At 38.9% G+C, this 16,357-nt stretch overlaps 1 protein-coding gene across 3 annotated transcripts in view; it reads left to right on the forward strand.

Annotated features, from left to right (window-relative positions):
• Positions 1-7,990, forward strand: part of GABPA (GA binding protein transcription factor subunit alpha) — a 28,800-nt gene extending 20,810 nt beyond the window's left edge. The window contains exons 10-11 of one of the 3 annotated variants that reach the window (XM_032097532.1): positions 3,478-3,718; positions 6,459-7,990. In XM_032097532.1, the coding sequence (XP_031953423.1) occupies positions 3,478-3,706 (229 nt within the window). In that variant the 3' untranslated portion in view covers positions 3,707-3,718; positions 6,459-7,990. Of the gene's footprint in view, positions 1-372; positions 3,376-3,477 lie in introns of those variants that run through there. The other 2 variants (XM_032097543.1, XM_032097525.1) reach the window with 2 other exon arrangements.
• Positions 7,991-16,357: the final 8,367 nt, after the last annotated feature.

Below are 16,357 nucleotides of genomic sequence, written 5' to 3' on the forward strand. Positions count from 1 at the left end.
TTTCTTTGCCCTTTTAGGAAGGATTTAATTAGCATTTGACAGGCACAAGATACACAGCTTAACTATATCCTTTTGTTTGTCTTGTAAATTCTTTAGGCACAGTATTGTGCCAGAATTATTTTATCCTTGACAGACAAGTGGAAAAATAAATATTTTGAATGATATTAGGTATTGAAAGATGCAACTTCTAAGAGGTCCTGAGCCTCAGGTCATTAAAAGCAAGGAAGAGCATTGGTAGATGCTTACTCTCATGCTTTTCCTTAGGTATTATGTTTCAGTCTGTTCCTGTTCTAGATGCATCTTTAGTCTGGTCTGGTATGGTTTTTCTTGCATTATTTATATATTAAATTAGAATGTTAATTTTTTTCATAGAATCACAGACACTCTTGAGTTGGAGGGGCTGCAGGAGATTTCTGGTCGAACATCCTGCCCAAAGCAGGACCTTTCCAGTACAGCTCTTCCCTAGCCTGTATTGTTCCAGTACTATTCCCATGTTTCCAACCTGTGTATCTGTGAGTCTGTGTACTAAAGGCATATGTGAAAACCTTCTGAAACACAAAAATTATGTAAGCCATGCTAATGTTTCCATGTTTTGTCAACAAATTTCACAGAAGATATCAAAGGCACCTGAAGAACTTTGGAATAGTGTTATCAGTGGGATATTAAAGAGCATGAATCACTATTAGAAAAGTTTTGCATTTATATTTTAGTCACAGAATTACAGAAATCACATTCCTCAAAGTGGTGTCATTTTGGCAGCTGCATCAGCAACATTGACATGTTTTCTAACAATTTAATGTCTGAAGGGGTATTTAATGCCTCTTGCTACTCCTGTGATAAGCACTGTTGCCAAGCGAAAGTTTAATAAATGATGACGTGTCTTGTTTACTAATGTGTTGGAATCACTGTGTCAATTATTCATTAATACAGGAAATTATGTTGGTATTATGGAGAAATATACTGGCTCTTCTGCCCAGCTATAAGAAAAGCAGGCAGAGGGGCAGAAAGGGAATAAGAGCTTTTTTTTGTTATGCATATCTTGGTAAATGTTCTAAAAATCCAGATCTGTTTAGTTATCCAGTAGGGAGGTGAGACTTAAAGAAAAATAATTCATCTCCTGTATTCTTTTGAAAAAAAGTTTCCATGTGTCTTGGAATGTTCTGGTTACTTTTTGAACTTGCATGGATATTAATTATATTTATTTTTAGCTTTCTATATTTTTGAATAGGCAAATACTGTAATCAGAAATGCATTCAATGTAATATTGAAAATATCCTCTTGCCACATTGACTGATTTTAACTTGAGTGTTTTGAGCATGAGATGTGGGAATCTAGCATGTTTTGGGCCTTCGCATAAACATGATCTAGTTTCTTGTGGTCCTTTTCCTTTCTGATCGTGTCAGTAATGTGCACTAAATAATTCAAAGTATATTCAGTTTTTTAAAGCATTTTTCTACAGCATTTTTTGAGACAGGAATGATTATATGGGATTGTACAATAAATTAAAGGCTTGTACAGAGTTAAGTAACTTAAAAAAATGATGACCACTGCCACTTGACATTTTCCATGGCCACATTTACAAATGTTGTTTTTCTGCGGGTGCTTCATATTGCCCCAAGTGAGCAGAGCTCAGTTTTTCTATGTCCTCTACCCTATTTAACGTGAGAGTCTGCCCAGTGTTCCCACACACTATTTCACATACAAGGGACACACCAGATTATTGCTCATCCTCCCCTAATTCTGCCCAGTACTGTAAGACTCTACTTCAAAGCTGAATATAAATTATCATCCCACCCTCATGGTTCATCCAACCCACCGCAACTAAATCTCAGTAAGAGACTGAAAGTGCTGGACACAATTCCACAACAGTTCCTTAGCTGGTGCTGAGATGTTTTGGAGGACAGGGCTGGCATGGAGAATTGCTGGGTGGAAGCTGTTGTGGCAGCCAACAAGTGTAGAGATGCAGAGAAGGAAACAGAGGAGTTGAGGGAGGCAGGTGGTAGTTTGAGAGGTAGAGTGAGGAGAAGGACTGAAAAGGAAGCTTTTTTATAACTGTATGTCATTTAGGAGGAAGCTGAAGGAGAACTTTAGCAAACAAACCACACTGTCTTTACCCACAGAGCAGTAATAAGCTACTCTGACGCTTCCTGTACTCCATGACAGACCTCTGTGGCTTCTCACGTGATCTCAGTAACCAACAGGTTTACCAACATTGTTTTCTGCATAGCTTGTCTCTCATCTGTCTTTGGTCCTGCTGCTTAGGCCCTTGCCCTCAAAAGTAAGAAATTAAAAGGCTTTTTTTTCCTAGAACTTGAGACGTCTGAAGAATTTGCTTGGATTCTTAGTAACTTACCTCTTTTCCACTAGAGCTGCAAGTCAGAAGTTCATCTTTTAATTGACTTAATTTTGCTAGTGAACAAGAATCATCTTTGCTTTATGAACATGTCACTCAGGATAGAGTTTTAGACAGTCAAGAAATCTGTGTTCATTTGTGCTACATTTGGGTGATGGTTTTGAGGAAATTTTGTGTGATTTGTGTTGGTTGAGTTTTTACTATTTTCCAAATTTATCACAAACTCGTTAAGCTCATCAAATCCAAGTTACATCCCAGTCACTTAAGTTTGCTTAATGAGAAATGTGACGCACATTCTATTAAAGCTTGCAGTGAGAGAAGAACAGCAACAAAACTGCAAAATTCTAACTTTTGTTTTATTGGTGTGACCTAAGGTTTTGTAACTGTCTCTGGAGTGGCAGGGTCATGTAGACCTTGTTGTCTCACTACATTTCTGCCCAATCTGATAATTCTTTCGTCACACAATATAAAAGGTATTTATATTTCGAGAACTCACTTTTAGTTGTAAATAAAGGCAAAGACGTAGTTTTGACAGCATATGAACTATAACAAGAAAAAAAAAGCCCAACAAAAACAAACAAACCAAACCAAACCAAACTGACAAAACCCCACAAATCTAACCCATGCCTTTATAGTTTTATTTCCATCTTTGAAGACAGTGTGGAGAGAATAGCCGTTTTCATATCACAGAAACTGCTTGGTAATTTTCAACCTGTTCCCAGCATTAATTTTTTTCTTCAGAAAGGCAAAGCAAGGGACAATAGTAAGGGGAAAGACAATATTTTCTTATTAAGGCAAATCACTATATATAAGACATCTTCCCTGCCAAGCTGATTTTAAACTGCTCTAAAACTTATTCCTGAACTGGTGCTTCCAATGGCCTGTAAAATAATTACTGTGTTTTCTTTCTCCTTGATATACCAAGGTACAGAGATAATTTTCAACATTTCCCTTTTCTTGTATAACAAAATGCCTAAACAGTATCTTGGTATACGAAATTATGAGAAGCTCAATGAGAAAAAGAGTAATATTTTACCATCTGGTGACCTTAAGTAAGTAATGGATGCATATGAAAATTACAGATGCTACAATTGTCCATTGCTGATTTCTTTTCCATTTTGCAGGTATTACTATGATGGAGACATGATCTGCAAAGTGCAAGGCAAGAGGTTTGTGTACAAATTTGTGTGTGACCTGAAGACTCTGATTGGGTACAGCGCAGCGGAGCTGAACCGCTTGGTCACAGAGTGCGAGCAGAAGAAACTGGCCAAGATGCAGCTCCATGGCATTGCACAGCCAGTTACAGCAGTGGCACTGGCTACAGCATCCCTGCAAGCAGAGAAAGATAATTAAGCACTAGGACCTGTAAGTGGGAACCTGAGGCCTTTCCTCTATTACCACAGCAGTTGGTGCTCTTTCTTTTATCAGAATTGGAAAATTCTTTTGTTTCTTGACCGTACAATATAGAGCATGAATTTCTATAAAGAACTCAGACTTGCATAAATTTGGATCTTTTAACAGCATATATGTTAATGTAAGTTAAGGGATCACCCCAACTTCTGCAGCTAGTGAGAGGTGGAACCACTCCGTGCTGTGACCATGGCTGTGCAAAGTCATTTCTGCAACAAAATTTTAACAAAAATGAAGTCCCTATAGTCCACAGGCAGTTGTGTGAATGCAGCCTTCTCCAGTCTCTTGTTCTCTGCTGAACTACCAAATGGCGTTTGATGCTTTCAAAGTTTAAAATATGTTCATTATTCTGTTAATCAAGTGGAGCTGAAAGACATGTTAAATGTTACAAAGCATCAAGTTCTTAAAATAACTTCTCTGTTTAAAAGCAAAGGAAACTAAGACTAGACTTAACTGGAGATCAGTGCTGAAAGAGATCCAGGTTTAGATTATGGCTTAGGTGAAAAGCCAATTATGAGTGTTTCATTGTAATATACACATAATATGCATATATGAGGGCAAATAACCTGTTTTTAAATACGTACTTGACGTTAACCATTTCACAGAAAGCAAGGATGAACTTCTTCCCCCACTGCCATCCCCTATCAGGTAATTAAAAAACTTGAACAAACAGCCCTCACCCAAAGAGTAGATTGTATTGGTGGGGAGTATTAATGCTGTGTTTTGCAAGATGCTTATACCTGCATGGTAGTCAGCCTTAGTACCCGAAGACTTAAGTTAATCACAGTCAGTAGTCCCTGGTTAGGAACAAAAAGCAAACTGAAAATAGTTTTACAGAGAACTGAAGTTTAATTTCCCAATCATTGTACAGTCTAATGTATATTAACCAGAAAGAGGTATTTTTAATTTAAAATTAAATTCTCTTTGAACTTCAAGTGATATTTTTGAAGCTTCTTAAGCCAAATGCATGGTCCAGAGTTGGGTGCAATTTGAAGTCTGATGAGTCAGAAATAGTTGGGATGTATCCTGAATTCTGAGCTACTCAAGAGTGCTTCTTGCAAATTTACATATGCAGTAAAAAGTAGGCTTCAGCTTTTGAGTTTCCATACTTTTGCTTGTTAGACTGCTTCTTTTGATATCTGAGAACGGTGTGATTTGGGGGTGGCTTTTGCCCTTTATGTTAATAAACAGCATAATTATTATGTGACCATTGATGTTCACCAACTTTTTATAAATTAAACCCCCTCTGATAACACTTAAAGAAAAGGGAAGACCTTTAATTCTGTAAGGGATCGAGTTACTCTTAAACCTTAAACCAAAAGTCCTTGAACAGTGAGGTTCCGAACATAACGTGTTTGTGCTCAGCAGTGAGAGCACTGGGTTGCTGCTCTTGAGCAGAGCAGGAATGGTTACACTTGCAAGCAGAAGGCAGAGAATGTAGACTTGTGTGTATCCTAAAGATGTGTTGAGGACAAGGCTTTTTGTAGGTGGATGCTCATCTGCAGATAGTTTTTGCTTGACTAGAAGTCTTGCATATAGTTCTGACTTCGTGTTTTTTCATCATTGACATGATTAAAAATCAAAGGTTTTTTGCTGGATTCTTTTGGTAATTCTTACTGTTGTTTTCATCCTTGAGCTCTTACAGCACTCCATCGGCTGAGCATGCTGGTGCCATTTTGCTTTTAAAAAAAATTTTAAGCCCTGAGGAAAAAATGTAAATGTTACCTGTCACGAAAGGTCAGCATCACTCCTTTTCTTGCTGTTAGAGTTGATGTCACTGATTGGCAAGTTTTGGAGATAACTTGTGCAGGAGATGCAAGTTAGCTTACCAAGAATTATGTGAAGTTGGTATTTGAGGGCAGCAGCTCTGCATGTAACAACACTCCATGACTAAACACAAGTCCAGTACGAGTCACTAGTTCTAGTTAGCAGAGTTCTTGAGAGGCCTTTTTAGTTAAAATACAGTATAAAAAGAAAAGAAGCTTAAAATACCAGCCTTCTAGATCAAACCAGACTGTGGGAGGATAAACACACAGCAAAATTGAAAAGTAGCATCAATACTTCATTCCCCTGCCTCTTCTTGTTACATGATAAGCCCTATGGTGGAAACTTCTGCTCCCGCTCTTTGTTTGTAATTACATCCTGTTGTTGCTTTCAGCCTTTCAGTAGAAGTACTGGTCCTTGGGGTTCTTTGTTGTGGCTCCATCTGCTTTTCCACCATGTTCTAATTAGTAAGGAAAGAACCTTTCAAGTGGTATAAAATTATTATCAGACTCTCTGTAGCTGAGGAAGAAATCTGTGACTAACTTGATGTCTTCAGTAAAACAAAAGATGTAGAATATATTGTCAAAGGATTTTCTTTCCTTCTTTCCAGAAGGAAAACATAGAATATTCCCAATTTTTGTAAAACAGAAGGGTTTTTGCATACTTTTTACTCTTTAAATAAAGACACTTATACTCTGCTAATAATTACGTATTTCTTTTGTGTTTTGCTTTTTTTTTTTGTAATTTTACATAAACCAATTATTTTCTATTTTTACTCTGATAAAGTATTTGTGCATAAAATGTCAATATATAGTAAAATAGGTATTATATGGCTAATTTGCCTTCTTAATTTTTCAGACATTTGTAATGTCTTTCAGGGACAAGCAGTCCAAAGATTAATACCTGCCCTTTATTCTGTTTTCTCTTAAAGTCTGAAGTTCAGTACAGAAAGAAGGCAATCTCTGCTTATACTCTGAAGATGCATCTTCTTTGACTCAGTATTTGGCTACGTGTTTCTACTTTTAAACTGTAACTCAGTGTCCTTTATTTCTGTAGCAGCTTTCTTTAATATCTTAATTGTAAATCTCAGAATGGTGCTTTGATTAAACAAATGATGAAAACTCAATAGTAGGACAGAATGGAGCCCTGTGAAATGATTCAGTTTATGCTTTTAGCAGTGTTTAAATCAGAAAGATTCATGTTGACCTGTAAACTTGGGGGTTTTTTATTCCTGCAGATGGCCCTATTTACTTCATGTGTCCCTGCTAACAAAACTGTTAGTACTGTCCATGTTAGAAACAAGATAAAATTCTGATTATACTGCTCTTACCTTGTTTCTACTGAGACACAATTTAAAAATACTCTCATTATACCTCTGAACTCCTCCATCTGGACTGCCAAATTCAAGACTGAAGTATTTTGTCATCTTTAAACCTACCACATCACTTGATTTCAAAATGTTTATATTTAGCTTAGCAGCAACAACATGAAATGGACTGAAAATACTGGTTTTCACACCTTTCAGTAACATGTTGGACTTGATGATCTTAGAAGTCTTTTCCAACCTAAATTAAGGTACAATTTTAAAGTTCACTTACAAGTGTTCCGATATCATATTAATGGAGGACCTTTTATCTGGGTTTATAGCTAATAGTATATTTATCCAGTGTAAATTTCTTTTGGGATTCCTATAATACAAAAATTGTTATTGAAACAGTGTAGGGAATTAAAACTAACAGCCTGCAATTTCCTTCTTAATCAAAACAAGCTGCTGTGGGACTCTACTGCCTGATCAAGAAACTGTTATAAGGTCCATTAACACAAGTTTGTGGGGAATATTTTTACTGACTGGACTGGGGTGTTTTGTTCTTCAAGATCATACATATTCTTAAAGGTTGTGGGTTTAATATTGCTATATCAGGGCTGCTAAAATACATTTGGGTTGATACTGTTCAATTTTTTTCCTTTGGAAAAGTAATTCTTAATATGAATGATGCCAAACAAGAAATTAATTAAAGGAAAGGAATTAATGATTGATTCTTGCTGACTTCGGCGAGGGAAGACATGCAGACAATCAGTGTGATTGATAAAGCAAGCTTCGTTTATTGGCAATACAGAGGCACTTATCTAGTATGAGTATACATGCTTGTCAGTTCTTGATTGGTTTAAACTTATGAAAGCGCATTCTTGTTTCTATATAATTGGGTTAGATAAAAGACTACATTGGCAAGCTTCTACTATTTATGTTTTAACTTGGGAAATCAAAGTTCTTCCTCCCCTCTCATGGTCAGTACATCTTATCAGCACGGCACTGTACCTCCTTAAAACTCCCTTTTGGTTCTCAGGCTTGTGTCTCACGCAGGCATTTTCTCATGCAGGCATTTGCTTGTACAGCTCTTTTATTGATCTGTACCCTACAGCTCTATCAATGATCCATGTCCCTGATCCTCTAACCATTCTTCAACAATTGACTGGTTTTGAGGGTTGTAATGTGGAACCCCATGTGTTAGATACATTATTACTCCATTACATTTTGCATCATTATTTCAGGATTGGAGCCCACAAAATCTAATCACGCACCAAACTGCAATTTTACCATCTTGTAATTTTAGAGTATTGACATCTTACCCATTAGTAACTTGAAGGTTAAAAAATGATGAGGAGGGAGAAACAAATATTGAGGGTCTGATATTAATTAAAATTGTCTTTTACTTGTAAAACTGGGCTTCTGAAAACCAAAATGAAATGGTGCTAGTGGCAGTTGTATCAGAAGATGGGTCTGGAAGCCACAGAACAGTTTGCATGTACTTTGAAAAGACAGAGGAACCAGTTGTTGTGTTTGTGGTTTGTGGCACACAATGTCCATGTGGCTTCTTTTTGTAGGTGGTGTCACTGTAACCTGTAGCTGTGATGGGAAAGAAAGAATCCAAAGAAGTAATTGATCATAGTTTTAAGCTACTTACTTGTGCAGCTACTTAATAAAAATGAAGTCAGTTTAAAAGAGAAGACAACTATCAAGAAACAGTTGGAATCCTCATGTAAATAGTACTTACCAGAAAAAGCTTAAAACTCCCTGCAGAGCATTAGTTTTTCGTAGTCCAGCAGTTCTTGACTTATAAAATGTAATGCTAGACAGCAGCAAGGAGTCCCCAGGCAGGTGCAAAGGAGGACTTTTATTTACAAAAACCCGGCCTTTTAATGCCCTTAGTCGGTTGTTAGCTTACATAGTTTTAAGGCACAACAAACCAAATTTAACAAACCACCATACACCACGGTGCGGGCACGAGGCATTCACACAGCAAGCCTCACTTTGTCTATTCTCCCACAGTCCTCTTCTACTTAGGCTAAGTAACAGGCTGGAGCTGTGATTTTACCAGGCCTTCCCTTTACAAAGCTTTACCTATCGGTCACAATAAAACAACTACTGGACATCAGATAGAAAAAGAAATCAGTTTGTAGTAATTTTCATGTTGCAGGAGTTGAAGTAGTTGTTCAGAAAGAGCAGAGAAAATGCTTGTTTAGTTTAGCACAGCTCTGAGGAGTGTGAAAACTTGTAGCAGTGTTTCATTTTGTATATTGAATTGCTTTAAGTACTTGTTACTAATGATCTAAATGAGCTGGTAGTAAAAAGCCCACACTGTCCATCCATAATAGATCTGAAATCTTAAGACACTTTTTTTTTCTTACCTCTTCAAACTGCCTTTTAACCTAAATGTGTGAAATTAGCATTTAGGAGCCATCTTTCTAGTCCTATGGGACCTACCTCTTAGAATTCACTAATCAAGGTAGGATACCCCCATCTCAGTAGACAAAATGAAAATTATATTAATTATATATGAGTATAATCAATTTCTGATTATAATGGAAGCAAACATGGATGGCACTAAAAACCTGTTTCTTAGAAGGTTTGTTGTTTATTTGAAATTCCTCCCAGTTAGGGAAAAGTAATTTAGGATGAAATAATGTGAGTTAGCCGCTTCCCCCTTCATCCTGGTGAGCTTTGGTTTTTCAATATTCTCATTTTCAAGGACTCTGCAGGAGCTGCTTCATAGGAACTGGTTTGCATAAACCTTCAGCTACATAAGGCAATGAGAAACCAGTGTGTTTTATACAAATCTTTTCAGGGTGAAAGCTGGAAACTGCATGGAAAAAATGAGTCTGGACGAATGAGAATGCAAGAGCTGAGACTTAATGAGATTAACCACACATTAATTAGACACCTGCAGGGTGCAGTTCTTTAAACTTCAGGGTTAGGATAGAAAATATACTAATTTTTTTCCTCCATGAAAGCAGTGTTTTAGTCCGGAATCTCAAAGCTGTGTTATTCCCACATCCTACATGCGGCATGCCAGCCTGTTGGGCTTCACAGAAAGTGCCCCATGTCAAAATCTGTAATACCCACTTTGATGTCCCCACTGGGAGCAGTGAGGGGAGGTTAGGGACAGTCAGGATGCAAAACTCACTGTGAAACTCGAGTCGTTCCTGGCCCTTGTCCTGTGAAAAGAGCTGAGGAAGGCAGAACCAATGGAAAGCAGTTTGGCTAACAACCATAAATTAGTAAGATGACCTGAACTGTACCCAAAAAGGAACTAGAAGCTGTAACAGGAGCTTGAACTTGTCCTCAGGCATAATTCACCAAGCCTAAAGTGAGATTTGTACAAATGAAAAGAAAAAAATTACCTGGGGGATAGCTACAGAGTAGATGAGTTTTTATGGAGAAATTTGTGTCTTTCTTGCTCAGCCAATGGGTCAGTTACCTCTAAAGAGTTATGAGCACTTAACACAAGTTTTGTGAAACTGAAGAGCTGGGCCAGTGCAACCATGCCCAAATTAGTGTGGCCAGCTAGGAAAACGAAGCATAATTCAACGTTTTTGCAGTGCACAGCATGACTGTGCTCAGATGCAGAAGCAAGAAAAAAACAAGGAGCTGTTATTCCTGGGCCTGCTTGGGTCAGGATGGAAAAGCCTCAATTATTTTAGAAAACAGGTTTCAACAATTAGTTTAATGGTTACTCCTCTAATATTTTCTCAAAAGGAGGGTAGTTCTTCAAGGAGAGGCAGTAACCAGCCAGAGCACAGTACTGTACCCATAGCTGGTTTAGGATACTAAACCGGCATTAAACCAGAAACAGCGATATGAATTCATTTTATAAAAACCAGACAGGTGGCAATAGAGTTTTGCCTCAGACCAGAAGGCAAACTAGACCATATTGGTAGGTACAAAGAGGATAGATGACCTTTGCCTGAGCGTTCTGCCAAGGTAATCAAGGGACTTTGTCCAAGACTGGTTTGTGTTGAAGGACTGAACATGTCCCAACAGAAAAATGCTGTTGTAAGTTTATAAGTATACATAAATACATATATATACAGGGCAAGGGGTGTCCCTCCAAGTTTTCTTGGTCAGATAGTATTGTGTGCTTTGGACTTCACCATGCAGTAGAGAAAGCTGAAATGGGTGAATGCTTTAATTTTTTATTTATTCTTAAGACAGACCTGGCTGAAGAGAGCAAATGGAGGGAAAAAATAAAAACTGCAAGATGCAAAGCTACTCAGAAATGTCACCTGTCAGGGCTGGAGGAGTTATTAAATAGACCGCATATAAATGCAGGTAGAGCACTGACATTGGCTGAACGTGCAGGCAAGCCAGAGGGAATGGAAACAGAGCCATCACTGAGAACAAAAATGCAGGGAAGCAAAGAATCTCCTGACTCAGCCAAAGTAGCTCTGAGAAAAGCTCAGTGAGAGCTGGAGCTGCAGGTTGGGAGCAGCCTGGTGTGCCAAGGGACTGTGTCCTCTTGGCTCCCTCTCTCCCAGAGCCTCTCTAAACTAAACCAGATGGTGTCAGGGTAGTTCTTGGTTTTATCCTCACCAGCTGCTGACTGAAGCAACTGGCATTGATTATCCCCTTGGGCCGGGAAGTAAATAGATAAGTTTTTCCTCTTATAATTTTCAACAGTGCACACCTAGAAACACGTTATCTCTTATTTTCTGGGTTTCAGTGAAGGGTTCTGAAAAACCTACCCTGTTTAAACTTTGGGCATCCTATGCAGAATTGTTTCAGCTATCAGCTGAATATCAGCTAACAGGTACGTCTTGTGAGCAGTGATCCTGGGGACCAGCTTCCAATAGGCTGTTGTATTACAGTGTTATTCAGTGAAGCATTTTAAATGACCCATTTAAGGATTTTGATCTTGAAACCTCTGCCTGTGGGGGAATCTTGTATTTCATTCTTTTAACTGTATTTGGCCTCGTGATGACATAGGAGCTCTCACTAGAAATGTATACTGTAATGCTCTACAATTTTCCGTTGCTTGAGCTACTGATGACAATTTTATTTCAAACAGAAACAAAATAAAAGTTTGTTCACTGCAGAGAAACTCACATACCAGCTCAATATGACTTTCACTAATAATTTGGGAATTACTGGAGCTATTTACTCCAGTAAGCACTTTGTTCCTTCCCTTTACTTATATCACCTTTGAAAGTCTTCAATGAAGTGGAAGTACTGCAGGCAAAAGTGTTCCTTTTTCCTGACAGTGGTCCCAGGGAGTGTGCTAGCTCAGCACCTGCCTTTTTGCCAAAGGGCACTGGTGCCAAAGTAAGTCCAGGAGTCACTTTCTCCTGGGAAGCTTGGCTTTTTCCTTTCTTCCAAAAGACATGCTGTGTGTGCAGACTGGTTTTCAGGGGATATTTTAATCATCTTTTAAATTAGCTTGTGTCTTGAAAATGCATTTTTTCCCTATGACCTTCAGGACAATCAGTTTTCTGTATGGAAAAGAGGCAACTTCCCTTTGCAAGGCTTAACTTAGACAATGAAAAAATGCCTGTCACTTGCTGTAACTGCAAATCTTTAGTCATTAAACAAAATCTTAATTGAAACCCTGCTTGTAGTGGTTCAGCAAACCAGTAATAGGTGTAAGGGAAGCAAACATAGGTATTACCAAGTAAGATCTCATACAGCTTCTTTCCCAAAGCTGTACCTATAGAGATCTTTGGCTAAAAAAACTTAACAAATAGTCTCCTGCCCCAAGAAACCTTTTTTCACTGCTGCTATGAGTCTCTGACAATTTATTTTCCTATCTTCCTCTTTGAGAAGGATTTCTCCACCCACACCTATCACACATTCAGAAATACAATATGCATTCTTTCTTATAAAAAAAGAAATCTTGATATATTTCCTGCTCATCTGTGTATTCTAGAATTGTCCATGGTGCTCTACAGCAATTCTTGATATATTTCAGAAAGAAATACAATTGTGCTTTATGCCTTGATCATATGAAACACATTAGGTTTTTGCGTAGTAATACATGTTGGCAGCCTGTGACAACAATTATTATAAACATGTATTGACTCAGTGTTGTGTTGCAACTGCTTTGCCTTTTAATGAGGAGCCTCAATAGTAGTAATAGTAAATTAAAATACAGTTACTATCACCAGAAGGACTAGGAAAAAAACATTCCCAGCAGCCAGCCCTTCAATATGACAGTTTTCACCTCCAGCCCCCACAAGAGCTAATGCTGAAGCTTCATTTCTGTATGACTAAAAGAGAAAACTCCACTGTGCTGAGCTCTGTCCCTCAGCTGCACTGCTGTGGTCCACTTCACTGTTGCTCATTTCATCTATGAAGAATTTACAGTGACAAGAAATAACTAAAATACAACTTCATTGGGTATTAATCTCAGTCATGCTCTTGAAGAGGGAGGTTTGTTGGGGAGGATGAAAGTTTGGTAAGGAAGTTTCACAGATATGTAGGCTTGGCACAAAGATCTCTGAATGTAGAAACTGAGGATGAGATAGAAATGAAAGCAAGTTTTGATATAGAGTAAAAGATGTTTTGCTGAAACACTGATCACTGAATAACTGAAAAGGCAAAGGTTGGAGATGAGTTGGAAGGAGATTTTTATGATTAGGACAAGGGTATGTGACTACAAATGAAGACATGTTTTTCACCAAGTAAATAAGTCTCAAGAAGAGCAGACGTAAATAGAAAACATGTTTTTACCAAAAAGAGAGATATGGCAGGCAAACAAGAAATGTCGATGTAGGAAGAAGAAGAGAGATCTGAGAATTTTCCATTGTAAGCTTAAATTGTAACTTACTTACTTTTGTGATTGGATAATAATGACTATAATATGGTAATGGTAGTTATGATAGGCTATAGGCAAATGTAAAGGTATTGTGTATGATGCTTATTGGTTGTTATGTATTAAGATACTCTGCAAAGAAAAGTATATAATGCTTTGTAACTTGAACAGAAAGGGGCTTCGGGTACGCCTACAAGCTGTAGCTGACAGCTGTAGGGCTGGCTCTGGATACCCACTCCCTGAAATGCTGTAACTTTGCCTATGCAATAAACAGCTTTCAAAAGAGCCGCCTGAAGTCCAGACATCCCTCGTGAAACTTTCTCCTAGAGAGGTCATTGCTTGCTTTCAGATTATGGAAAGTTTTAATTTTCTTAGGATTTTTAGATTTCAGAAGAACTGAGGTGATTTTCTATGCACCGTAGGGGGCACTTACTTTTGGGTGGAAAGAAGCTTCTTAAAAATAAGTCCTGTTCCACTACTAGCATTTCCCAGCAGATGTCACTTTGACAATAGATTCAAGCACACCAGAGATCACCAGCACTCTATAAAATCCAGTGATGCTCCTGAACAGAGACAAGGTCTCAGGGTTGCAGGAGGGAGATGCATTAACATACACAGCAGAGCTGAAGGCTGAGCATAGGCACCACTGGGCAGATGAGCCCCCCCTGGGAGGGGGCAGAACTGGTGTGGGGAGGGGGCTGGTGCAAGGACATATGCCAACAGCCTGACAGCCCAGCCTTTCTGCAAGAAACAGGAGGCCTGGGGTTGCCGTGGGGATTTGGCACCTCTGTAGGGGAAGCTTCTTGTTGTCCAGTTCTCAGTAGAACCACCAGGCATTTGCATCCCAAGTATATTACTGCCAGCCAAGAAACACATGAATATAATGCTGTAAAGGGTGTGGAGGAAATTAAGTCCAGAATAGAGGTAATTGTGAATATGCTCCAAGGTTTTGCATGTAACTTGGTTGTTTTCCACACCAGAACAAGGCCCAGAAAAATCTAAGATAACATGCAAATGCACAAAGAACCATTAAAAAAAACTGACAAGGAAGTGAAAAGTATTTATAAAGTCAAAAGAAAAGAAGCAATTAAGAATGGGTAGGCTTAGCATGTGAGGGATGCGTAACAGAAGACTGCCAAGTAATGACTAGTCTCAAGATACTAAAAAACGGGAAAATCCTCTTCATAGTCTGTAACTCTTGTCAAAACTCCCTCTTATGTTACCAAAATGAGACCATGCCACATGGCAAAGTTCCCTGTTGAAGAAAGGCCCCTTGGGTTTTTTTCCTGTGAGAAAGATATGTGTTGGTTAACTGCTTAACTGGGTGCCTACAAAGTGACAAGGAGCTGGGGACCACAGTGACAAAGCGCTCTCAGGACCCCCAGTCTGAATTTGCAGGGAGTCTGGCACAACTGTGCTGAGAAATATCAATAGCTCATTTGTTTTTACTGGATTTTTTTTAGTACCACTTCACACTGTTTTGTCCCAAAGCCCAGCACAGAACTTCCCATTTGCTACTGCTACACCTTCACTCCTCCAAAGCTGCCTGGTTGGGTTACACCTTTCTGGGCAGATGAACATCTCTCCTCCTCCTTTCCATCGCCTCCAGCTGCTGGCTTTGAGCACAGAGCTTTTGTCTTCCTTGCTGCAGGCAAGATGTGTCTCATTACCTGTGCAGCAGGTAGTGAATTCAATTCACCAGTTGAAAATGGTTATTTTCAACCCAAGATTTTTCCAAGTATATGAAAATTACTCCTGTCCTTCCCAAACAAGCCACTTTGGTTGCCTGCTATGACACACTCTGGAAATGGTTTGTCATGGTTTCTGAGCTTTGAGCTGAATTAGAGTAAGATGGTCATCTGAAGTAAGACTAAAATTATCACTCTCCTCTTTTCCTTTGGGGAAAAGTGTCAGGCTGTAGCATTCTGTCATGGTTTGACATTGGTTGAAAGGCACCCACAAAAATAGTTCACTCACTCTCCTTTGCTCTAGTTGGGCAGAGGAGGGGACAAAAAACGAAGGGCTCATGAGTTGAGATAAGGACTGGGAGAAAACACTTGAAGAGCAAAACAGGTTCAAATTTAAAGGTATAAAGTAAATTTATTAATAACAGAGTCAGACTAGGATAATGAGGAGTAAAATAAACCTTTAAAACACCTTTTTACCCTCAGCCCTTCCCTCCTTCCCACTGACAGTGCAGGGAGACAGGGCGTGGGTATTTTGGTCAGTTTGTTACCCAAGATCTTCTTCAGTTCATTCAGGGAGAGGTGTCTTTTCTCTGCTATGCCGTGAGTCCCTCCCACGGGCAAAACAATTTTCCTAGAACTGCTGTGGCATGGGTCCTTCATTCACGAGGTACAGTTTTTTAAGAATAGGCTGCTCTAGTTTGGAAGCAAGGGTTCTCCATCTCTGGAAGCAGGGGCCTTCTCTCTCTTTTCAGATCTCTCACTCGATTACAGCTTTTTCTGGCCTCCACTCATTCTGGCGTGGGCACTTTTCCCACCAGCTGCAAGTGGATTTCTGCACTCCCCGTGGACTTCATGGATTACAGGGAGATAGTTTGTTTCACCATAGTCCTCATCAAGGCTTGCAGAGGAATTTCGATTCCGATGTTTGGAGCACCTCCTCCTCCTCTTTCTTTTCACTGACCTTGGTGGGGCCATATTGCCTTTCTCCACATGTTCTCACTTCCTCTTCTTTCTCCAACTAGAAGAAAAATTGCTGTTCGTAGGTATTGTCAACAAGT

This window comes from Corvus moneduloides, chromosome 2 (assembly GCF_009650955.1).
Source record: "Corvus moneduloides isolate bCorMon1 chromosome 2, bCorMon1.pri, whole genome shotgun sequence".
In the NCBI taxonomy this organism is placed as follows: domain Eukaryota; kingdom Metazoa; phylum Chordata; class Aves; order Passeriformes; family Corvidae; genus Corvus; species Corvus moneduloides.